General features: G+C 42.3%; 1 protein-coding gene across 1 annotated transcript in view; it reads right to left on the bottom strand.

Annotated features, from left to right (window-relative positions):
* The window catches only part of PTPN21 (protein tyrosine phosphatase, non-receptor type 21), a 107,228-nt gene that overhangs the window by 40,088 nt on the left and 40,550 nt on the right, over positions 1-26,590 (bottom strand). The window contains exons 2-9 of the mRNA XM_006879134.1: positions 21,107-21,276; positions 16,227-16,324; positions 12,405-12,472; positions 11,043-11,113; positions 9,449-9,536; positions 8,759-8,847; positions 6,734-6,821; positions 4,800-4,879 (exon numbers count right to left, since the gene is read on the bottom strand). Of these exons, the coding sequence (XP_006879196.1) occupies positions 4,800-4,879; positions 6,734-6,821; positions 8,759-8,847; positions 9,449-9,536; positions 11,043-11,113; positions 12,405-12,472; positions 16,227-16,324; positions 21,107-21,276 (752 nt within the window). The remainder of the gene's footprint in view (positions 1-4,799; positions 4,880-6,733; positions 6,822-8,758; positions 8,848-9,448; positions 9,537-11,042; positions 11,114-12,404; positions 12,473-16,226; positions 16,325-21,106; positions 21,277-26,590) is intronic.

The raw sequence follows: 26,590 nt of genomic DNA, 5'->3' as shown, positions 1-26,590 counted from the left end.
AAAACCCAAAAAAGTAAAAAAAAGAAAAACACTGCAACTGATGTGACAAAACAAATGTGTACAAACTGATACACGGAAAATGAACTTGCTCTGGAAACTTTCATCTGAATAATAGGTTTGGCTTTGTTGTTACTGTTGTGTGCCATCGAGTCACCTGCGACTCTTACTGACGACCCTATGTACAACAGGCAATTACCATCTCTGACACACCTACCCTAATTACCCCAGTCAATGAATCAATTCATGTCATCCAGGGTTTTCCTCTCTTGCACTGTCCCTCCACCCTCCCAAGCATGACACCCATCTCCAAGGACTGTTCTCACCTTGCAACATGTCCAAAGTATATCAGACGGAGCTTCAGAATCCTTGCCCCCAAGGAGCAGCCTGGTCTCACCCTCTCTAATGACTAGGATAACGAGAATTGGTGCCTTGGAGCAGTGGTACTGGAGAGGAGTACTGAGTATACCATGGACTGCTAGGAGAACCAACAGGTTCATCCTAGAGAGATTTGGCATATGGGATTTTTTTAAAAAATCAAACCTACAACAATAAAAGGAAGGAGTCTGTCCTCCCACATTGCCAGGACTCTTTCCTACATGTGAACAGGGAATACAGAGAATAAATAAGTCAACTAATAGAGATACCCTCTCAGGTGGCACCAAGTGCTATGCAGAAGAAAAAGAAGTGAAGGGGATGTGAGGACATAGGTGGTGGTGGGAGGGAAAGGCTACACACCAGGGAGGTGAAGCACATCTGATTTGACAGCTACTGAAGGGAGAGAACAGGAATGGCAGATGAAGGCACAAACCCAGCCTCCCGAGGCAGGAACACATTCAAGGACCAGGCAAACATGCAGGTGGAACAGACAGAGCAAGAGACTAATGGATAGAAGGCTGGACTAGACAAGGCCCAGATGATGCCCGGGATTATATGTTTATTGTTTGTATGGTCAAAGTTAAAGGAGAGCTCCAACAAGAATAAGAGGGGCTGACATGTGTTTTAAAATAAGATGATCCCCTAGTGTCTTACGGGAGTGAACCATGGACAGGTAAAACACGGGCTGCTCTCGTATTCCAGGTAAAAGACCACAGTGGTCGACTACAGAAGTGGCGATAAAAATGGTCCGGTTCAGATACACTTTGAAGGTACAACTGACAGAAAGTGCGGATCAAGTAGAAGTGGGGTGAAAGAGAAACAGGAATTAACTGTGGCATCTAGGTTTGTTGTTGTTGTTATGTGCCATCAAGTCGCTTGCGACTCATAGCGACCCTATGTACAAGAGTCCTAAATGTCATTCTATCCTGTGCTAACCTCACCGTCTCCCACACACTCATTCCTACCACTCCAGTCACAGAATCAATCCATCTCATCAAGGGTCTTCCTCTCCTGCGCCGTTCCTCCACTCTCCCAAACATGATGTCCCTCTCCAAGGACCAGTTCCTCCTTGCAACATGCCCGAAGTATGTCAGACGAAGCTTCAGAATCCTTGACTCCAAGGAGCATTCTGGCTTCACCCTCTCATGTCTGAGGAATTGGGTGATTATAAAGTGTTGCCATTTGTCAACATGGAGAAGAGTAGAAGAAAGAAGTCAAGAGCTGTCTTAAGAGAAACAGCCCAGACAATCACAATCAAATGGATTGGGTAAATATGGTACATTCACACGATGGAATACTACGTGGCATGCAGGAGCAATGATTATGTAAATTGCTTCCTAACTTGGGAGGGACTGGAGAGCATTATGCTAAGTGAACTAAGTCAGTCCCATAAGGACAAATACTGCAGAAGACCATTATTGTAGAATGTGTATAAGGATCTAGGGGGAGGATGGGAGCAAGGGGTGAGGATGGGCAGGGGGAGGGACAATTAAGCATAACTCACACAATTTGACAGGTGGAGGGAGGGGTGAGTAAAGGAAATGGGAAAGATCTGGTGTGAAAAAACAATGTATATAAACTTTGTAAGTTAAACCAGTATAAAAGAAAAAATATTATTTTCATTAACTAATTAAAAAAAAAGGAGTTCTAAAATTTTAGATGCCTTTTAGGTCCACAAGTAGAGATGCCAAAAAGAAGAACTGAGAGCTCGCGAAGATGAGGCCAGAAGCTTAGGGTGACATACCTTCAGTCTAGATGCTATCGTAAGCCATGAGATAAGGTAAACTTCACAAATGAGTGTAGATGCCAGAGAATTCTAGTGACTAATCATCAAAGGCCACTGAGAATAAACAGTCTAGAATGAAGACAGCCTGAAGAAGGTGACAAGTTGCAGAAGCCACGAAGAGCAGAGGTCAGGAAGGAGTAGCAAGTAGGTAGGTACTATCATGAGTTGGGTTAAAAAGCTCTTGAACTGAGTGAAAGTCACAGTTGACTGTGGCAAGTGGTGTCAGTGGTGTGGGAAGCAGGGTGAAAGGCAGGAGCGAAAGCAAAGCCATGCAGTGTTTTTAAGACTCTTGCTACATAGGAGAAAAGATGAAGCCTACAGCTAGAGAGAAATAGAAAGTGAAGGACAAAGGGGTTCAGATTTGACATGCCAGAGCAGCCATGCCGACGGGCATGAGAAAGCAGGTAAAAGCAATGTGGGCTAATTAGAATGTATACTGGGGCCTCACTACACTGAGACCAGATGAATTACATGGTGCCCAGCTACCTGACTGTTCCGAAAGATACCACAGAAGGTCTCTGGCAGAGTGAGAGAAAAATAGGCAATAAAACTCAAAATTTGGGGCAGGGGGGAAGACCAGGCTCACCAGTCCGACTTAGAACAGTGGGACCCATACGCCTTTAGTCACCCTTCAAGCCTGGAACACAAATCACCACCATGACACAACTTTCAGACAAACAATACTTAAACTCAAAAAATCATTGCCGTCTAGTCAGAAATGGCTTATAGCTGATCTTGCAGTGGGTTTTTAGAAGCGTATAAATTGCACAGGAAACTGCTTATCAGGTTAACACCAGAGAAGAATGCTGTCCTTAAAACAATCAACCATTTGAGAGCAGAAGGGCAGAACCTGTCAGGAGAGAAAGCTCAGAAGATAGGGAAAGAAGGCTGGGTAAAAACAAGAGACACAGGGAGAAAGGGGGATGAGTGTGGGTACGTTGTAGAGACTACAGTCAATGTTGCAAAACAAAATGTGTAAGAGCTAGTGAAGAGAAAACAAATTTGCTCTGTAAATTTTCATTACAATCACAATTAAAAGTTTAAAGGGAAAACTAAAAACACATAGTCATTACCTCAAAAAAAGGCATATGAGGAAGAAGGAACATATTCTTGAAATGGTTTGAGAAGCTAAATAATTGCTCAAAATATTGACTAGGTTAGTGCTTCTTCAAAAACAAAAATTAAAAAGAACCACTTTTTCCAAATAGTAAATTCATTAAGATCATAGAAACAACCTGCAGAAAGCGGAAACAGGATCCACATCTCACACCATACACAAAAATCAACTCAAGGTGGATCAAAGACCTGAGGGTAAAGCCCCAAAATCATAACATTCATAAGATACAAACTGGGATCAAGCTTAGAAGTGCTAGTCCAAGGTATTAAGAGACTGACAAAAAGAACCAGAAATGCACAACCTAAAGAGGATAAAATTGATGCATGGGGCCTTCTAAAGATTAAATGCCTGTGCACACTGAAAACTTTTTCCAACAGGGTAAAAAGAAAACCTACAGACTGGGAACAAACATTTGGTAATACCATCTCAGACAAGAGTCTTATAACAAAAGGTTACAGAATACTCCCAGGCCTCCACAAGGAAAAAACTGATAACCCAATTACAAAATAGGCAAAAGACATGGAAATAATTTTCACAGAGGAAGATATCTGAATGATACATGAAGAAATGCTCAATATCACTGGCAATAAGAGAGATGCAAATCAAAACCACAATGAGGTACCATATCACTCCAGTAACAGTGGCAAAGTTTAACAGGGCATCAAGTAATAAATGTTGCAGAGAATGTGGCGAGAAAGCAACTCTTACACATTTTTGGTGGGACTGTAAAATGGTACAACCTTTCTGGAAGGCAGTTTGCCACTTGCTCAAAAATGGAACATAGAAATTCCATATGTCCCAGCTATTCCACTACTTGGAATATACCCTGGGAATATGAGAACTGAGGCACAAAAAGAGATTTGTATACCAATGTGCATAGCAGCATTATTCACCATCGCAAGAACATGGTAACAGCCCAAATGTTGAACCACAAACAAATGGACTGAGAAATTATGGTACATTCACACAATGGACTACTATGCAGCACACAGGAGCAATGATTTTGTAAATTATTTCCTAACTTGGAAGGGACTGGAGAGCAGTACGTTGAGTAAATTAACTCAGCCCCACAAGGATAAATATTGTATAAAACCATTATTGTAGAATGAGTCTAAGGATCCAAGAGGGGTGGGAGAGGCTAGAAGCAGAGGAATGAGGATGTGCAGGGGGAGGTTGTACAATTTGATTGGTGGGAGGGTGAGGGAAATGGAAAGAATTTGTTCAAATTTGTATTTCAATTGTGTAAATAAACTAGTAGGGGGAAAAAGATCATAGAAACATTATTTTATGTATGGAAGTATATGCAGTTATTAGAAGTGATAACAAAGATAAAAAGCAAAAAATGAAGAATACCATACCATTGTATCATGCAAAGAAGGCAAAAATGTTATGAAAACTACTGTAAGAATAAGATAATGTGCTTTGATAAAATTTGCTTTCTAGCTACTGCAATGAATCTAATGCAATAAAAAGACATTGGCATCGCCCCTTCCCTATAGTCTGTGAGCAGGATGTACTTACAGGCTACACTGGTTCAGTCTGTAAAATTTATGTCGGGCAACACCGAGTCTCCAGACATATTTTGCTGTTTCCATGTCTTCCTAGCAAACACAAATACATAAAGTAATATGAAAATACATATACAATTTACTATTTTTTAATGCAAAGTCTGTCTGAGAACAAGATATAATTGGATAAGTCTTTCATTTTCCAAGGATTATATACTTTGCCTTATCCTATAAATGCTATAATTATGATTTAGATGACCAAGACAAAAGAATATAAATGTGCTAAGAGTATAATCCTTACATTAAGTCATCAAAATGACTTAAAGTATTTTAAACCATGAAAATATCATTTTTACATTTTCCTTCTTGATAAACATATATTTAAAGACTATTTTATACCGAAAGTTGACACAGTGATGGAATCCAGCCTTTGTCTAGACAGTAATAACATAATACTATTGTTGTTGTTGTGTGTTGTCGAGTCGCCGTGACTCATAGCCACCCTACGTACAACAGCCCTAAACCCTGCTCTATCCTCTGCCAATCTCACTGTCTCCGACGCATCTACCCCCATTACTCCAGTCCCTGAATCAATCCACCTCATAGAGGGTCTTCCCCTCCTGTGCTGTCCCTCTACCCTCCCAAGCATGACATCCCTCTCCAAGGACTGGTCCCTCCTTGCAACATGTCCAAAGTAGGTCAGACAAAGCTTCAGAATCTTTTGCCTCCAAGGAGCAGCTTGGTTTAACCCTCTCCAGGATAAACCTGTTTGTTTTCTTAGCAGTCCATGGTATATTCAATACTCTTCTCCAACACCACAGATCAAAGGCATCAATTCTCCTTCTATCCTCCCTAGTCATTAAAATAATTTTTCGACAGAATGAGTCAACTCAATGGCACATAATAACAACAATTCTTTTCTCAAGGAAATTAAGAGATCAGTCTGTACTTTCCTCTAATAACAAACCCAAACCAAACCCACTGCTGGCAAGGTGATCCTGACTCTTGGCAACCCTTCAGCAGGTGTATAAACCTGTAAATCTTTATGGGAATGGACTGCCTATCGTTCTCCCCCTCCCCTCAAAAGCAAATAGTAGATTTGAGTTGCTGACCTTCTGGTTAGCAATCCAGTAAGTAGTGTTCTGAGCCATCAGAGAGCTTCTCTTCTCTAATGCTGCTGTTATTATTATGTGCAGTCGAGTCAGAACCAGCTCATAGCTAACCCTCCAGCAGGTTTTCAGAGGCTCCATAATGCACAAAAGGATTTTACGGCTGCACATTACTCATCCTTCTCTTGTGGAGCACTCGGTGGATTCAAACCACCTGTCTTTGAGGTGGCAGTGCAAATCGTTCCCACTAGGCCATCAGAGTTCCTTTTTCCCTCATAGGCCCTTAAATTTAATTTAGAAGACAGAATAATTAAACTGTAGTTATTCAGCCCCAAACAAAATGAATGCCACTGAGTAGATTCCAGCTCACAGTAACCCTCCAGAACAGAGACGAACTGCCCCAAGAGGGTTCTCCAAGGCTATAAAATCTTACAGAAGCAGACTATCACAGTGTCTCCTCCATGGAACGGCTGCTGGATTAGAACTTCTGACCTTCTGGTTGGCAGTCAAGGACATCACTGGGATTCCTGTATTTATGTAAAGACTCACTCATTGGTTCACCAATATTTATTGAGCACTGACATTTTTCCACATGCCACTATCCATGATATTATAAAGCTGAGTAAGATTTTATGATGGCCTAGTGGTAAGAAGTAGAGCTACAAAGCTAAAGGTATGCAATTCGAATTCACCGGCTGCTCCTCGGCCAGGAGGGTCAGCTACGAGTTGGTTCCAACTCACTGGCACAACAACGTGCTAGAAAAACACTAATGTTAATCCCATCACCAGATACACACGTGTATAAACAAGCCCCATTCAGACTGCTGTGCTTACTCACAGTTTGAAACTGGACGGTCTCCTCCTTATTTGCCAGCTCCAGAGTGAGGAAGGACTTGGTGTGGGACATGTTAGCAATATCAGCCCACCTACAGGGCACAAATAGGGAAGCGGAGTGTGAGGGCTTCTGCGTACAGTGAACACAGGGTGCGTAAGTTATTCAAAGTTACTACCTGTTAAGCATTTCAGAAATATCATCCAGCCAACATTCATTCTCTAATTGAACTCACAATATCTGGTTCCAAGAAGTAAGCATGTGAATACTACACTAGGAACCAGATGCAAAATTGTTTCTCCCCATTTGCCTGAACATTTAGTCAACAGATAGTGAACAGACAGAGCTTCCACTAAAAACTGCCAGATTGCGTGAGACCCTAGAAATTCTCGATCAGCAAGGCAGAGTTCCTGTCACAGGGACAGAGCTGGAGGGAGAGGGTAAAGGAGCTAAAATGGAAGCCAACAAGTACTGTCCTGTGGACTCTGACAGGGAGAATGGGGCACAAAAACCTCAACATTTTAACAAGTTTAATATCTTGAGAAGCTGGTATTTTAGGAATTTCAGTATTTGACTGAAGCCAGAAGACAGATTTTCCCCAAGAGGGAGCCTTGAAAGCCAGAGGGCAAATGCAAACACACTGAAATGAACGAGGGAATTGGAATCCACATCGCAAGAAAACCCAAAACCAAGCCCAGTGCCATCAAGTCAATTCCGATTCCTCGTGATTCTGGGGGACAGAGTAAAAGTGCCCCACAGGGTTTATTTGATTTTCGCAAAAGCAGCTGGTGGGCTCAAAGGGCCAACCTCTTAGTTAGCAGTCCAGGGCTTAAACCATCACACCACCAGGGCTCCTTATGACAAGAAAAGGGCCACACCTCTAAAGCATTTCATAAGTAGGTCATTATTGTCAGCATGATTTTCTGCACAACTGGTTTTGAAGAAAGCATATTATCAAAAGAATAGCGGCTTTCTGGTGGTATTTTAGCCTAGAACGTTGTCCTGAGCCTTGAAGGAGCACTGGTGGCGTGATGGGTCATGGGTGGGATTGCTAACTGAGAGGTAAGCAGTTCAATCTACCGGCGCCTCCACAGGACAAAGCTTCCTTCTGCAAAGCCGTAGACATCTGATGGAGCGCTGTCATGAGTGGGCTGGTTAATGAAACTTTGCAAGAAGCCAGTGAGCAATGTGTTGTTTGTTGTTATGTGCTGTCAAGTTGCTTGTGACTCATAGCGACCCTATGTACAAGAGCCCTAAATCCTGCTCTATTCTGTGCCAACCTCACTGTCTCCAACACACCTAACTCCCACCACCCCAATCACCGAATCAATCATCTCATCAAGGGTCTTCCTCTCCTACATTGTCCCTTCACCCTCCCAAACATGATGTTCCTCTCCAAGGACCGGTCGGTCCCTCCTTGTAACAAGTCCAAAGTATGTCAGGTGAAGCTTCAGAATCCTTGACTCCAAGGAGCAGCCCATTCGCCCTCTCCAGGACAAACCTGTTTGTTCTCGTAGCAGTCCATGGTATATTCAACACTCTTCTCCAGCTCCACAGCTCAAAGGCATCAATTCTCTAGTATAAAATCCCTCATCAAAAATTAAAAACAAGAGGGGAGCTCTGGTGGCCTAGTGGCAAGGAGCTGCAACTACAATCCCAGAGGCGAACGGTTCAAATCCACCAGATGCTCTGCCGGGGAAGGAGGGACAATCTCCTCCTGTACCAGTCAGATCTGATTTGACGGTACACGCACACAAAAATAATAAAATTAAAAAAAAAAAAAAAAAGTTTAAAAAAACAATTAAAAACAAGAGAGTTCTGGTGGCCTAGTAGCAAGAAGTTGCACTGCAATCCCAGAGTTACACAGTTCAAATCCACCAGATGCTCTGCTGGAGAAGGAGGAGCAATATTCTCCTGTATCTGTCAGATCCGATTTGACGGTACACACAGAAAAACAACAGAGCATGCACACACTACACACTGACAGGAGCCACAGAAAGTGCATGTCTGAGAAAAGATGGTGAAGTATACCTAAACATCGAAGGAGGCCTTCCATTCTTGTGTTTCACAACGATACCTTCAAGACACGCGCTGATGCACACGTCGCTTCCCTGGCTATCCTGAAAGGAGAGAGCAGGGAGATAAACACGGGAGCACAAACCATAACAACCGTCTGGGCTCAAAGAAGGTGTTTCCCATATTCAGACTGTTTGGGAGGTCTGCACTGTAACCCGTCTGAAGGAAAGATGTCTGAACAGTAGAAATACTCCATCTTGTAAATACATAATATGAAAAGCTCAAGTCTCTTAAGACTCTCTCTCCAGCAGAGCTCAAACACGCTTCATTCTTGTTTGATCCTCTTAGAGGGAACCTGCATTTCATTTCCACCTCAGACAGAATCAGATTCTACAGTCTTCTGAGATCACCAGTGATTCTTAATAGACTCCCAGGAGGGTCCAAGTGATTGTTACATTCAAGTACACATAACAATCACCTTGGGATCTGCTTAAACTAGATTCTAATTTTGCGTATCTAGGGTGGAAAGGCAAATTCTCAGTAGGTTCAAGACACAGAGTCAAAAAGAAATGAGCGTTACTACAGAGCTCCGGACCTGTTTTTCCACTGTCAGACCTCTGCTCATTTTTAGCCTTTAGGGATCAGGGCTTGCACACAAGAACCGCTGGGACGCACTGCCGACCACCCATCCTGTGTCATGCTCACCTTCGCCGGGTAGCTCTCCTCCCCGTAGCCATCCATTCTCTCCACCTCCTGCATGTACAGCATTTCCGCATCAGGAGCTGCGAGGCCTCTGCAACCCAAAAGAGGTTAGTGAGATCATACACAGAATGAAAGACGGGGGCGGGGGGGGGGGTACCATGTCTAAAAAAACTACCTATCACTCTGTGGCTCCACTTTTAACCCAAGATGGTCAGGATTACAGCACCTGTTCTCACTCCTAAGAACAGTCAACTACACAGATAAAAAGGTAGCATTTGTCCAGAGAGAAAACTCAGAGGGCAAAATGGCATAGGAAAGAATGATGAATGGAAATAACAAACACAGGGACAAAGTAGGAGGAACGGCATTCCACTGTGGGGATTGCATTCAATGCCATGGGTCAATGTCATGCATATGAACTAATGAGCTCTGGTGGCCTAGTGGCAAGAAGCTGCACTGCTATCCTGGAAGCCCGTGGTTCAAGTCTACCAGCTGCTCTGCAGGAGAAGGATAGGCAATCTCCTCCTGTGCAATTAACTGTGTCTGAAAACCTGCTGGAGGGTCAGCTATGGATTGGTTCTGACATGACAGTACACAACAACAACAGGGACTAATGAATGGAAAAACAATCTGTTTCGTAAACTTTTACCCAAACCACAATACAAATTGGACAAATGTATGCGTTAATGCAGATAAGTGCTGAGATCTGCAGGTGGCACATAAAGTGTTACTCAAAACACTCCTAGTCAAATGTGTGCTATTCCTGGCAATGACCTTCAGCCTGGCAGAGGCTGAGGATGTGGTCGCTAGGAGTTATTCTTGATGCCATGGCAACCAACAACTTGTAGTAGTAGTAACAGTAGCAGTGGCAATAACAACAAAACATTTGAATGAACTGTGTCAATGATTACTTCAAAGTGGAGTAAGTGTACTGGGAATTTACCCTAAAGAAACCATAACTGCCACCCAAGCAGATATATGCACACCCGTGCTTACTGCGGCTTTGTTCACAATAGAAAAGAGCTGGAAACAACCCAAGTGCCCATCAACAAATGAATGGATAGAGAAGTTCTGGTATATTCCTACAATGGAATACTATGCTGCACTGAAAAACAAGGAACTCATGAAATATTATGCAAAATCGATGACCCTGGAGGACATTATGCTGAGAGAAATATCTCAGACACAAAAGGACAAATATTGCATAGGACAAATATTGTAAACAGGAGTGACATCAGGGTTGAGGGAAGACAGAGAAGGAGGGGAGGAATGATGTATACTGCATTGCAACAGAGGAGGGAGAGAACTGTTTAAAAGGGATGTATGATTGGGTATTATTGTCATGACAGGAGTCCAGAGTGAAGGCTGCACAGTGGAGTAGACTTGGGGGAGGGATTGCACAACAATGAAAGGGTTTTTTCTTTTTCTTTTCAAGGAGAAGAGTGAATTGGGGAGGGGGGAGAAAAGTGCAACAATGAATGACTGGAAACCCTAAGTCTCTGTAAATTTTCATTAAAATTAATTTTAAAAAACTGAGAAAAAGTGGAGTAAGTGTTAAGTTCAACAATATATTCATTTGTTACTTCTGAGTGTTTACCTGTATTTTTGATGTAGTAAGGCCACTTTTTGGGTTGCTTCTTCCAACACTTTTTCATCTTGTAACCACCCCTGAGCAAAACACACAGCAGTATGTATGTAAACAAATGAATCAAATTTCTTAGGAAGAACCACAGCTACTGGTTATTTCTAATTCTTGTCACTATCTGGCAAAAACACAAGTTCATTTACTAATAGGGGAGTTTTGCAAGATTCCAGGTCTTTTAGGAATTAAGTGGCTTCTGTGCCGGAGCTAAAAATCTTAACACTGGCTTCTCATCTCAGCCCAGAAAAAGTTTTCGCTGAAGGCACTTCAGGTTGGCCGTCAGTCAGCCAGCTCTGTGCCCAGCACAGCAGAATCATCTCAGCAACTCCTCGTGGTGGAGGGACCCACCTGGCAGAGCCTTCATTCTATTGTTTGTTATATCAGCTGCTGTGGGGTCAGCTCCAACTCAGAGCCATCCTGTGACAATAAAATAAACGCTGCACCATCTTCACAATCACTATTTTCTTTTATTCCATTGTTACAAGTTTATTGTTGAAGGTCTTATTTGCTGGCCTTCTTCCTTATGAAAAATAATGTCCTTCTCCAGGAGTGGGGCTCTCCTATTAACTACCATCCTCCCTAGGAGAGGGAATGGCTATCCCCATTTCTAAGGAGCATTTTGACTTTACTTTCTCCAAGAGAGATTTGTTTGTTCTTCTGGAAATCCGTATCACAGAGTCCTGCTTTAGTTGGTCCAGTGCATAGTTTTCTTATCAATTCTATCAACCGTGACTTAAAAAGTGGAAAGCAGTGTATTTACTGACACCTAAACCTTTGTCATTACTGATGGGAAACGAAATTCATTTCAACATAACTTTTGTGAGGTTTCAAGACTTCAGCAGAAAGGATAACATCCCCATGTTTCATCAGAAGTGGAGTTAATCTCACTGAGCATTATACTCAAACACGAAACTAATGTCTGTGGCCACAGCCCAGCCAGTACAGACACTCCAGTGTCTGTGTGATCACAGGGCCAATAGTAAGACGAGAGCAGGGGAAGGAGTCACATCTGAGCTGTTTGCAAGAGGTACTTGGGCTAAAAACTCTATGAAACAGACTTCATTTTAAAGACTATAAAGGATATGGGAATAAACTTTTGTAAAAGGCCAAATATAAAAGAAAGTCTTAGGGAGCCCTGGTGGCCTAGTGGAAGAAGCTGCACTGCAATCCCAGAGGTGCATGGATTGAATCCTCCAGACACTCTGCTGGAGAAGATGGGAAATCTCCTCCTGTACCAGTCAGATCCAATTTGTGATAATAATAAAGTAAATCTGTGATAAATAATAAAATAAATAAATAAAAAAAAGAAAGTCTTACCACAGGAAGCAAGGCAAATTTCTGCAGAAAGTCCTGGGATTCGTACTGATCAAAATCCCCAAAATCAGCTGCACAAAATGACAAACACCTGCATGTCAACTACATTCCATCTGCACAGAAATGCATACAAAATCAAATGCTGGCTGGACTACTGTGGCGAATCCTCACGGAGTGCTGTCCAACCCCAAATCAAGCTGCTTCTCCAGTAACGCTTCGTTTTCACTTTTTCCAAAACTCCGTACGCAATACAGACATTGTGAGCTTAGGATTCAGAGGTCAAATCAGTCTTAACACAGTTCTAAAATGGGAAGTTTTTAAATATCTTCTTTAAAAATCTTAAGTAGAAGGGGAGCTCTGGTGGCCTAGTGGCAAGAAGCTGCACTGCAATCCCAGAGGCGAACGGTTCAAATCCACCAGATGCTCTGCCAAGGAAGGAGGGACAATCTCCTCCTGTACCTGTCAGATCTGATTTGACGGTACACACACACAAAAATAATAAAAATAAAAATAAAATTTAAAAAAAATCTTAAGTAGAAAGAGCCACGTGTCTACAAATATACCTATGACTGGTGTAAAAAAAAAAATCAAATCACAAGAATAAACAATATAATCTGATTTTCATGATCAGAACAAAACCCGGACTTAATCAAGAAGCCCTCGTGACACAATGGTGAGGAACGTGGCTGCTCCATGAAAGGCAGGCAGTTTAAATCCACCCAGTGGCTCCACGGGAGAGAGACCTGGTGATCTGCTCGTGTAAAGAATCCAGCTGCCCATCAACAAACAAATGGATAGAGAAGCTGTGGTATATTCACACAATGGAATACTATGCAGCACTGAAAAACAAGAAACTCATGCAATAATATTCAAAATGGGTGACCCTGGAGGACATGATGCTGACTGAAATATCTCAGTCACAAAAGGACAAATACTGCATGGTGCCACTGTTGTAGAATGGGACTGACATCAGGGTTGGGGTAAGACTGAGAAAAACTGGATAAATTATGTATACTGCATTGAAACAGATGAGGGAGAGAATCATTTAAAAGTGATATATGATAGGGTATTATGGTTATCACAAGAGTCCAGAATTACAGTTGCATAGTGGAGTGTACTAGGGGCAGTGGGAGCGGTGTGGGGAGATTGTATAGCAAAGAAGGAATTTTTCTTTTGCTTTTCAAAGAGAGGAGCGAACTGGGGGAGGAGGACTGGGCAGGGAGAAAAATGCAACAATGAAGGAATGGAAATCCAAAATCTCTGTAAATGTTCATTAAAATAAATAAAATAAAATTTAAAAAAAATTCAGCTGAGGAAATGCATGGGCTGATTCGACCTTGCCCCACTGGGTCCCCGACTGTGAACCAACACAAGATCTAAGAACCCTGTGATCATATACACTCACTCATGCACTGATAAATCTACATACAGACTTCAGCACAGGGACTCTCTCAGTACAACACTGAGTCAGATAACTACAGTATGCTGCTGCAACAAATACTCAGTTTGAACACTAAATGAATTATTAAAAGGACAACTTAGCAAAAGGGGGATTTTTTTAAGAACAAATTCTTAAAGACAAAGATGTTATATAGGAAGCTTCAAAGTAACCTGAAAAGCAGCTGGCTTCACATGCTGCTGGGCTTTTATATGTCTAGAAATGACATTTCTCTCCAGGCCTGCTAAAATCTGGAGGAATGTATAAATTGTTCTTTTGGTTAAACTTTCATTCTCAAGTTTGAATGCCAGATAATTATTACGATTCCATCAAGTATATAATCTACAATATATGGAAATTAGACAAGAGAGGAATAAAATGCCAGAGGTGCATGGTTTGAATCCACCAGATGCTCTGCCAGAGAAGGAGGGACAATCTCCTCCTGTACCAGTCAGATCTGATTTGATGGTACACACACACACACACACACACAAACACACATACCAAAAAAAAGAGAGAGAGGGAGGAATAAAAGACAAAGAATTAAAAACCATGAAATGCAAAAACTTTATTCCCATTGCTGATGCTCTGAAGTGTAGGACAACCGCTTAAGAAATGAAATAAAATGAAGTCATTATGTTATGTACCATCAAGCTGGAGCTGACTCACAGCTGACCCTCCACAGGGCTTTCAGAGGTAGTAAATCACACAGAAGGAGATTGCTCATCTTTCCCCCACAGAGCAGCTGGTGGATTTGAACCTCAGTCCTCTGGGTTGGCACTGCAACTCCTTACCACTAGGCCACCACCAGATCTTCTAATAAAATGAAGGATATTTAGTATATAAGTAAGCAGCACCTCATCAATGACTGGGAAATTTTTCCTGGACTAGATTTATATATATATAAAGTACTTGATCTAAAGAAACATGTACTATTAAGGGCCTAAAAATTGAAAACACATTTTTAAAATGCAAAAAAACCGTGAACAGAAACTATTTTTGGAGCCATAGAGGCTAAACGAATTCCTCAACTACTACCCTGAGATAATCTTTAACCCTCAAGCCAAAAAATATCTGCTAAAATCTTCTTATAAGCAGACATACACTAGTTGAGTATCGTGCTCTGGGGAGAACTTATCTGTATGACATCAGACTGACAAGTGCAACTTGGAAGACTTGACAGGACTCTTAGGCAGCATGCTGATGTTAACAGGGAGGAAGAACTCGGAAAAGGGAGGTGAAAAGGGCTACACATAATTGTACAGGAATTGTTGGACTGTTGTGTCTATTTTCAACAGGAATGAAATAAGGAAAGAATGTAATGCAGATCTAGCAGCATTTATTAGTGTGTACCAAGCGGAGAGCCACCAGGAGAGGGGAGAAAGGGAGGCTCAGGGCACAGTGACCTTCTGTTAAGGATGATGCCATAACCTGGGAAAGGATACAGGTGATGTGGAACATGAACGGTGGTGGACACAATGTCAATGAACTGCACACACGAACATTACCCAAGTGAACACCAAATACCTTTTCCACAGTAAGAGAATGCCTTCGTATGTACGTAACAGATCCATCTGGAGCTGTGCTGGGGGAGCCCACAGAGAGCTGTGCTGCTAACACAGAGGCCTGGATCCCCAGCAGTTCAATCCACCAGCAGAGAGAAGACTGGCAGTCTCTTTCTGTTAGATTTACAGACCCAGACACTTGACGGATGGAGGGCTGCTCTGAGATGGAACCTGTGTTAGGGCGGCTGAGTTGGAGGCTTTCTTTTCATACATATATAAGTGTACTCATGTGTTATACATAGGCACGTGTGTACTGCCAAGTCAGAACAGATGCATGGCTGACCCTCTAGGGAGTTAGCAGAAGCTTTAAATCTCATGGGAGGAGCCTACCCATATTTCTCCTTAGGAGCAGCTAGTGGATTCGAACCACATACCTTAGGGTTGGCAGAGCAACGTCTTACAATGAGGCCACCAGAGCACACGCGCCCTCTCTCTCTCTCTCTATATATATATATAAACATACATATACATATATACATACATACATATACATATATACATACATATATGCACATTCATACACGCATATATATCTATGTAAATACACACATATATGTATTTCTATTCATTAGACAGTTTGCTCTGTTATCATATAATATATAAGGTTAAACTTCCAGAAGTCTCACATTTTATTGCAGCAATTCAGGTTCATTATTTTCCTATAAAGCATCATTGCAACTTAGATAACAGAATGACACTTCACTAATATATAAAAACTAATAAAGATGTATACTGGAAAGACTTAAGAATTTCTCACTGCTTTTATAGTTAAACACATTCTAAATTTATAGAATGATTACATTATTGATTGCGTTTATTTACCTTGAACTGCTAAGCCTGCTAGCTGAATAGCTTGTTCTAATGAACAAGGAATGTTTCCTTCCAAGATATCTTTCTTCAGCTGCAAATAATACTGATACCTATTTAAGAAAGAAAGAAAAAAGTCAATTTCAATGCCAGTATCAATATTAGTATCCATTAAGATAAAATTTTTTTTACTGTAACTCAGTTGTTGCTGTGTACCAGGGTTAGAATCAACCCACAGCTGACACCCAGCAGGGTCTCCGAGGTAGTTAACTACATGAAGGAATTTGCCCATCCTTCTCTCATAGAGTGGGTGGTGGTCTGGAACCACGTGCTTTCAGGATTGCAGCACAGCTTCTTGCCACTAGGCCACCAAAGCTCCTAGGAGCATAAACCATATCTCCAGATTAGTCAAAATACTGACCTAAAATGCCCCTGTCCGTATGCATAAATGCTCACTCTTTAATGAATTAATGGAGCCAAAACTGGAACCATCTCAAAGACAAGTATTTATCTTTCTTGTTCCCCTTACATTTGGTTCTTTTCTATAGGAAAACCAAAAATCAATGACTAATCCTATGCTTTAAAAACTATCTGGTAGCAAAGAAATACTGTATTTCTGATTATCCAGTGTGGTAGAAATATCTCGGCCCTAGAGAGCAGGCCGGAAAAAAATGGTTTCTGATATTTCAGGCCAGGCTTACACTAAAATATTTTTTATGAAATCCATAAAAGAAAAGCTGCTAAGAACCATACTTAATTCAACTATATCAATCACCATAAACATGTCACAGGATAACATTTCATTATTGGATACTTAAGGTTGACATGACTGGGAACTGACTAGGCAAATTACTATGCTTGGCTCCACAATCAACATTCTTGACACCAGCAGTCAAGAAATCAAAAGACAAATTGCACTGGGAAAATCTACTGTCAGGGATCTTGCCAGAGTACCGAGAAGTAACAACGTCAGTCTAGAGACTAAGATGCACCAGATCCAAACCATGGTCTTCTCAGTTACTTGCTATGCATCAGAGGACTAGACAATGACTAAGGATGACAGAAGAATCGATGCCTTTGACTTGGGATGTTGGAGAAGAGTCTTGAACATACCATGGACTGCCAAGAAAGCAATTAGGTCTGTCTTCAAGAGAGTGAAACCAAGTTTCTCCTTGGAGAAACTAAGAAGATGGTGTCTAAGCAGAGTACACACATTTTTTTTTTCTTTTAATGTTGATGTGCCCTGGCTCTATGCTCTGCCTTCTTCCAGTATAAACACTTACCCTAACAGAGTTAACCTGTCCCTAAGGCTTTAAATATTTACCATACCCTAACGGTGATGATCCTCTCTGATTCAGACCTTGCTTCTGAGCTCAAGGCCTGTATGCCTGCCCACCAGAAGCATCCGTTTCAGCTTGGGGTAGTGACGTGACTCGACCCTGGCCAATGAAAAGTAAGAGCCTTGCGGGCTGCAGCGCTTCCAGGACAAGAAGATGATTTCATTCCGAGTGAAGCCACTGTCACCTTTCCTGTGAATTTCCTGGAATGTGGCTGTAACAGCAAGAGCTTCTCCAGATATCCTGGACCATGAATTATGTTGGCGAATGGAAAGAGTATGCTACAGAACATATTCAAGAAAAGTAAGGGGAAAACTGAAAAACCTCACTGTCATCATATCTGATCTGGCTCACAGCTGACTCACGGAGGGTTTCAGAGGCTCTACACGGCAGGAGAAGACACTGCCCATCTTCCTCCTAGGGAGTCGCTGGTAGATTTGAACTACACATCTTGGGGTCAGCAGCTCAACTGCAAAACCACTAGGCCACCAGAGCTGCCTTAATAAGAGAGAGAGAGAGAACAGCTAATTCTCTGTAAGCCCAGCATGGCCGACTAGGAATTTCTTTGACCACAGAAGCCAATATTTAAATTTTGTTATACAAGACCATATTTAATTCTAACTGATACATTTGGTTCTCCTACACCTACGCATGAAACTTCCCACTGATAGAGTCTAACAGGCCCAATCTCTCTCAGTGCTTCCTATTGCTAAAGTCTTTAAGTCCTTATTGCTGGACTAATATCTAGATTATAGAATATCTATTTTTCTTACTGGTATTCTACACACAGTCTTACCACCATATCTGATCTACGCTGCAGGTGATGTCAGTGTCATCTGTGCAAATGCCAAATCTGATCATTTTATTCAATTAAAACCCCAAGTCTTGTACTGTAAAGTTGTATTATAAGTCCACAGTGGGCAGCTGATTCCTCGCTCTCCTAAGTATGATCTGAAATTCTCTGAAAGTCTCAGTCTCATTCAGTCTCCCTTCTGCTTGATGTAATCTGCTGTTTTTGTTGCGTGCTGTCTGGTTGGATGGGTCCACAGCTGAGCCTCCAGTGGGTTTTCAGCAGTAATTAACTGCACAGGAGGAGATTCTCGAAAACGGTTTTTTTAACTAAAAAAGATTTATTCCCCTTCAGAGGCCCTTTTTTAAAGCTGTAAACTTAACAGAGACATGCATCTGGCTGAGGGAAGCCAGCAGTGTGTGCCCAGGACAGAGACTGATGGACGTCCCTGGTTCTGGGCGCAGCTGTGGCATTAATATACGTGACAAGGGACAAAGGAAAGCATCCCCAAGGCCTGATTTCATCAGCATCATAGGTGGAACTAGGGCAGCAGGGAAAGGTCTGTGACGGGGATACCTACACAACTACAGGTTAAAAAGGTTACAGAACTGGTTCTAGGGTTTGGATATCCTCGCCACGTGGTGGTCGGGATATGACTGGTGATTACGTGACTAGAAAATGCCTTTGAAAGTCACTCAGAAAGCCAGTTTACTTTTCCCATTCAAGTTTCCCATCCTCATGAGGAACCTAGTGCTTCAATTAACTATAAGTTTATGAAGTGTAACTAATTATAGCATTTGTTAAATCATAACGTACTAACTTATTAACATGGACAACCAGTAATACCAGCCTAAGAGCAGCTCCTCCAGCAAAGGATAAGTGTATTCATGTGTAAATTTAATCCCCACACAGAGCAAAGTTCCTAGGTCATGCCATTCCATCTTTAACAGCTGTTTAAAGTCAAAATAAGCCATTCACACTGGTTTTCTCTGGGCTTCCATTTCCCTCTTCAATAAGGATCTGCTTCATAGTCAGTGTGAATTTTTTTTAATAAATTATAAAATTTACTTATATTTCCTTCACTTTTTAAAAGCCAGAACATAACAAATTACATTTCTGGAAGGACACCTTATTAGAAATACATAAAGTGCACTTAATACAAGAAAGTCAGTCAAGTTCCTCTGAATCACCAGCAAGACGGATCTGCTCTAGTCAGGTTGCCCCAGCAAGGGCTCTGTGCAGCCTCGGCCTGTTCTCAGGGCCAGGAGGGGGAGTACAGCAGTGGCACAGGGAACAGGGCCCTGAGGTTACACCCTGTGTCAGCCACAGGCTAGAACCATCTCCACACCAGGACTCGAGGCGTCGTCTGTGTGAATGTCTCCCTCTCACCTCCTTCTAGCCTCTGTGGCTTTTCTTTCTCTTCCAGTTACTCATTGGCAAACACTGTAATTAAAAATATTTCATAAACATAGAGCAGTATGGGGTCCATGGGTTGTGCAGGGTACCATTATAGATATCGTGGGAAAGTAAAGCTAAAGAAAACAAGGATTTAAAAGCTGAGAAAGAGATAAGATATGTACAGTCTTATCTTCATGCAAGGCCCTGGGAGGTGACATCACAATACAAGTACGAGCAAATTATAGGACAGCCCGGAGGAAGCAAAGCTCACGGCAGCCTAGGAGTCACAGAAGGCTTGATGGAGAAAAGATCTTCTGAAATACAGTTTGGAAGATGACTAGCATTCCAGCATATAAATATGAAAGAAAGATCTAGGCCACAAAGATAAGCAGGCATGCGGCATGTTAGGGACACTGGAAGTAGGCCAGCTGCATAGGGCTAAAAGAAACACCAAGTGGGTTTTAGAGCACTTTGCGAAGTACGCTCAAGAAGATCCATTCTATTCAGTTGGTTCTGTTTTCTTTGTCTTAGAGGGCAAACAAGAGAGAATGTTGTTCCACCACTTTGCACCTTATAAGCGAACTCTGGTTGCTTAGCAGTAAGTAGTCACTCTGCCAACCCAAAGTCATCCAGTTTGAATCCACCAGCTGCCCCGAGGGAGAAAGATGGGCAATCTCCTCTCATGGGATTTACTGCCTCGAAAACCTTCTGTGGAGCTGCAGGGTCAGCTTTGAATCAGCTCACATGAACAACAACAGTAACACCTTACACCAAACCCCCTACACACACAGTGTCAATTCATACTGTGAGAGACAGATCTGGGACCTGCTTCTATAGAGAGTGCAGCCTTTAGGAAAACTCCACCAAAACAGGTTTCATTTTAAAAAAGTTTCATCTTTAAGCTAGTGAATCAAGAGAAACTGATTCAGTAGCACTCACCCAGCACCCCATTTCTTTGGCTCCCTCACACAGGCTCATGCAGAGAATATAGACTACAGCTGCTGGAATCAGAATTCTACTGTAAAATGCAGAATGAACACAGATTGTATGTCTAATTTTTTTTTCAATATTCTCTCTCATTTCATTGCTTCAAGATCAGAAACAAAACAGAAAAGGTTCCTCACGACAAGCAGAGGTAACAGGCAGGGTGAGACCCTCGTGTCCCTCAACACAGCCCTTGGTGCCTGCTACCTCTTCAGTGGCCTGCGGTAACAAACTAATGCACCTCGTACAGAACCTCCGCTCAACGTGGCAGGGAAAATGCAGGGGGAGCAGGCCAAGTCTGTCTTTTCTGACTTCAACTGTACTCGCCCCGTGTGAATCTCACGCGAGATTTACTTCCCAAAGGTGAAAGGCACGTGACGGCTCACCTGGTAATCTCCTGCTGCAGCTGCGACACGGAAGGCACGTAAAACACCACTCCGAAGTAGACAGTGGGCTCGAGCGCGTACTTATCCAGCTGCTTCTTTAAAGGTTTCTCCAAGTCCACCCACCGGCGCTGGTTCTGCTTGTTGTAGTACCAGAGGCTGAAGTAAGTGATCTGGAAAAGAGGGAAGGTCACTGAAGGAGGAGTGATGGGCACACGGAGTTCAGTCATTCCGTCGCTCTGACTGCAGGAAGCCAGGACCTAGGACGAAGGGCAGCAGCTCCTCCTGCTGCCGCATCGCGAGAACATGGCAACAGCCCAACTGGCCAACCACGGTCGAACGGACTGAGAAACTGGGGTACATTCACACGATGCAATACTACGCAGCACTCAGGAGCAATGATTCTGTAAATGACCGCCTAACTTGGGAGGGACTGGAGAGCATTATGCTGAGTGAACTAACTCAGTTCCATTAAGACAAATGGCTCATGACTGTAGAACAAGCATGAGGATCCAAGGAGCGGGAGGGGGGAGCAGGGAGGTGAGGATGGGTGGGGGACGGAGTGGTTAATCACAGGGTCGCACAATCTGAAGGGGGGAGGGAGGGATGGGTGAAGCAAATAGGAAAGATTCTGTGTGAAAAACAATGTATACGAACTTTGTAAACAAACCAGTATCTTTTTTTTTAAAGGGCAATCTGCTCTTGTCAAGATCACTCTCCTATAAACCCAGTGGACAGCTCGACTCTGCCATGAAGAGTTGCTCTGAGTCAGAATCAACTCGACAGCACCCAACATCATCATCTGTATCTAGAAACTTCTAGTCAGAAAATGAAATTAAAATGTGATTACGTATGCGTGTCATTCCTTTAACTGCATAAAAAGTACATTCCTTATTGTTTTACACACTGGCCTAGAAAGTAGAATGTAGTGAGTGCTACATTTTTAATGTAATTTTTAGTACAAATACTAACAAAATCTAGTATGGTGGACAGGCAATACTTAGCTTTTTAAATTAGTGATAAACCTCATTTATGAGAATATTTTAAAATATGCACAACTGCCTTGCCTTCATTATCAAGTGTTGCAACAGCAGGACTGGATGGTTTTAACACATAGAAATTTCTTTTCTTCTTTTTAAACTCATTTTAATGAAAGTTTACAGAGACTTAGGGTTTCCATTCATTCACTGTTGCACTTTTATCCCTGCCCTGCCCCCAATTCACTCTTCTCCTTGAAAAGTAAAAGAAAAAAACTCTTTCATTGTTAATCCTTCCCCCCAAGTCCACTGCACTGTGCAGCCTTCATTCTGGACTCCTGTCATGACAATAATACCCAATCATATATCCCTTTTCAACAGTTCTCTCCCTCTCACAGGCCAAGAGACTCAAATTCATTCTCATTGCCCTGGAATCAGAATCAGTTTACACCTGAACCACCAATGAGTTTCCAATGTTAGAAATCACACACACACAGGAGACTGCCCATCTTTCTGCCATGGAGACACTGGAGACAGAGTCAAAATGCCAGAGAGACGTGTCCTCTGGGTTAACTGCGCAGCTCTTTATAACTGGTCACCAAAGCCCCTGTCAGCAAGCTGTTGTATAAGATGCCACCACAGCAACTACACCTCATAGTGACTGATGAACCAGAGATCTGAGCCATGCTCTGTCCACTGTGACAATCTCCATCACACTCAAGTCCACTGCTGTAATCACTGCCACTTCCTCTTGTTGATGGTCCTCTCTTTTGTTGATCCTGTGCTTATCCCCAGGATGATGTCTTTTTCCAAGGGCAAGATCCTCCTGGTAACCTGCCCAAAGTATCTGAGACGAAGTTTCACCATCCTGGCCTCCAGAGAGCACTCTGGTGGGACTTCTGTCAACAAAGAGTTATTTGTTCTTTTGGCAGTCCATTCAATACTTTAACCGACAATGCAATTCAAAAGTGCTAAAGAGCAAAGATGTCAGTTTACAGATTAAGGTGTGCCTGATTCAAGCCATGGTTTTGTGAATTTTTTAAAAATTTTTCTTTTTATATTGCTTTGCGTACAAATTTGTATACATTGTATTTCTCATTATCTTTCATTCACATTGTGTTTCATACAATCACTCGCATTCTTTATGTTTTATAAAATTAATCATCATTGAACTATGCCCACTATTACCCTGTATTTACAGATCCCTGCCGGATCTTTCCTATTTCCTTTAACCGTCCCTCATTCCACCCATGAAGTAGTGAAATGCCATTGTTTACTTTTGTGGTTTCATTTCATGAAACAATGTATAAACAAAAGCCTGTGGTGATGAAGGAGGAAGTTCAAGCTGCTCTGAAAGAACTGTCAAAAAACAAGGCTTCAGGAGTTGACGGCATACCAGTTGACATATTTCAACAAGAAGACGCTGCCCTGGACGTGCTCACTAAGTTGTGCCAAAAAATCCGGAGGACAGAGAAACCTGGCCAACTGACTGGACAAGATCGATATTCATTCCCATTCCAAAGAAAGGGGACCCAACAGAGTGCAGAAGTTATCGAACAATAGCATAAATATCACATGCAAGCAAGATTCTGCTGAGAATTATCCGAAACTGACTGGAGCAACATGTCAACAGAAAACTTCCAGATGTGTAGGCTGGGTTTAGAAGAGGCCATGGTACTAGGGATATTATAGCTAATGTTAGATGGATCTTGGCTGAAAGCAGAGTACAAGAAGAATATCTGTGTTTCACTGACTATCAAAGGCATTTGATTGTGTGGATCACAACAAACTGTGGCTGACCCTGAGAAGAATGGAGATCCCAGAACATTTGATTTTGCTTATCCAAACCTATACCTAAACCAAGAGGCAGTCATCAGAACAGAGGAAGGAGACACTGCATGGTTCAAAATCGGGAAGGGTATATGCCAGCGATGTATCCTATCTTCATACCTTTTCTATCTATATGCAGAATAGACCATCTGGGACACTGGGCTGTATGAGGAGGAATGTGGCATCAGGACTGGAGGAAGATTAATAAACCACCTATGTTATGCAGATGACACAACCTCACCTACTGAAACTGAGGAGGACCTGAAGTGCTTGCTGTGGAAGGTAGACTGCAGCCTTCAATATGGACTGAAGCCCAACTTCAAGAAAACAAAGATTCTCACCACTGAGCCCACTGGTAGCATTATTATGGATGGTGAAGAGATCGAGATTGTTAACAGTTTTAGTCTGCCTGGCCCTTTGTACACCAGCTCTGAACCCTGCTCTGTCCTGAGCCAACCTCACCGTCTCTGACACAACTACCCTCATTAACCCAGTCTCATTGAGTCAATCCATCTCATCAAGGGTCTTCCTCTCCCACACTGTCCATCCACTCTACCAAGCAAAATGTCCCTCTTCAAGGACTCGTCTCTCCTTGTAACATGTCCAAAGTATGTCAGATGGAGCTTCACAATTCTTGCCTCCAAGGAGCAGCCTGGTTTCACCCTTTCCAAGGGGAACCTGTTTGTTCTCTTTACAATCCATGGTATATTCAATACTTTTCTCCAGTACCACAGTTCAAAGGCATCAATTCTCCTATCATCTCTAGTCACTGTCCAGCTTTCTGATGCATAGCACACAACTGCAAAGACCACGGCGTGGATCAGAGGCACCTTAGTCTCCAGACTGACAACCTTGCTCTTCAGTACTCTGAAGATGTCTCTGACAGCAGACTTTTCCAATGCAATTTGTCTTTTGATTTCCTAGATGCCAGTACCAAGAGTGTTGATTGTGGACCCAATTAAACTAAAACTGTTAACAGTCCCAATATCTTCACCATCTATCATGACGCTGCCATTGGACCAGTTGTGAGAATTTTGTTTTCAAAGATTCAAGTCCTCCTCAGTTTCAGTAAGCAATGCTGAAGTGCAGGTTTTTGATGAGTCTTCCTCCAATCCTGATGTCACATTCCTCCTCATACAGCCCCACCTCCTGGATGATCTGTTCTGCATATAGATTGAAAAGGTATGGAGATAGGACATATCCCTGGTGTACACCCTTCTCAATTCTAAACCATGCAGTGTTTCCTTACTCTGTTCTGATGACTGCCTCCTGAGTTTTGCATAAGTACAACCAAGGGTTCTGGGATTGCCACTCTTCTCAGAGTTAGCCACAGCTTATTGTTGCGGGGAGGGGGGGATATATATAGGGATTGTGGGTGGGTTCAGCCGATCACATGAAGGAGTCTTGTTTGGGGGGGTATTCTGTTGGTGTCTTTTTCTTATCTTACAGGTGGAATCTCAGGTCAGCTCACTGTCGGTGGTATTTTAGGAATGCCAGTTCAGCTTCCCACAAATGGCTGAGCAGGCTGGAAGCAGGGGGAGGCCTTTCTCTGAGAAGTAGACATTCTAGTGACAATGGAGTCATCTTATTTTAATTTTTTTATTTACTTATTTTTTGTGTGTGTGTACCAAAAAATTGAAAAATCTGACTGGTACAAGAGGAGATTGTCCCTCCTTCTCCAGCAGAGCATCTGGAGGATTTGAACCATGCACCTCTGTGATTGCAGTGCAGCTTCTTGCCACTAGGCCACCAGAGCTCGCCTAGGCCATTTTATTTTACCTATCATTACTAAACAGTGTTAATTCTACAAAGACGTTTGTCTGTGGTTTTACTAACTATACAAAGTACTCAACTGTGTGGATCATAACAAATTACAGATAACACTGCTAGAAATAGGAAGTCCAGGAATTTTAGCTCTGCTCATGAAGAACTTATACGCAGATCAAGAGGCAACCAGACCAAGGGATGCTGTGTAGTTTAAAATCGAGAAAAGTTTCCTTCAGTTGTAGCCTTCCATCACACTTACTCAAATAATCTGAGAAGTCAGATTATCTGAAGAATTGGGGATAAGGAGTCATTAACGACCTGTGATGTGCAGATGATACAGCCTTGCCTGCTGAAATGGAAGACGTTTTGAAGTGCTTACTGATGAAGTAGCTTTCAGTGTGGCTTAGACGCCAACATAAAGAAAACAAAAATCTTCCCAAGTGAACCAACATACGACATCACGATAAACCAATACGCAACATCATGAAAAGGCTGACACTGTCAAGGTTTCCTTCCACATGGATCCACATCAATACCACTGAAGAGGGAATCAAGAAATCAATGACATCACTACATTGTGCAAATCTGCTGCCAAATTCCTCTTTAAAGCTGTAAAGGGGAGCTCTGTCACAATGACCTCACATGCATACGAGCAACAGTGAATGAGGAAGACAATGACCTCCTTGAAGACAGATTAATTGCTGCCTCTGAAGCATGGATACAGAAGCTCTGGTATATTCACATAATGGAATACTATGTGGCACTGAAAAATAAGGAACTCATGAAATATTATGCAAAATGGATGACCCTGGAGAACATTATATTGAGTGAAATATCTCAGTCACAAAAGGACAAATATTGCATAGGGCCACTGTTTTAAAACAGGACTGACATCAGGGTTGAGGGAAGACAG

Source organism: Elephantulus edwardii, unplaced genomic scaffold (genome assembly GCF_000299155.1).
Source record: "Elephantulus edwardii isolate Elephantulus edwardi_28Jun2011 unplaced genomic scaffold, EleEdw1.0 scaffold00002, whole genome shotgun sequence".
In the NCBI taxonomy this organism is placed as follows: domain Eukaryota; kingdom Metazoa; phylum Chordata; class Mammalia; order Macroscelidea; family Macroscelididae; genus Elephantulus; species Elephantulus edwardii.
The sequence above is the reverse complement of the archived record's forward strand: the minus strand, read 5'-3'. Positions and strand labels throughout refer to the sequence as shown.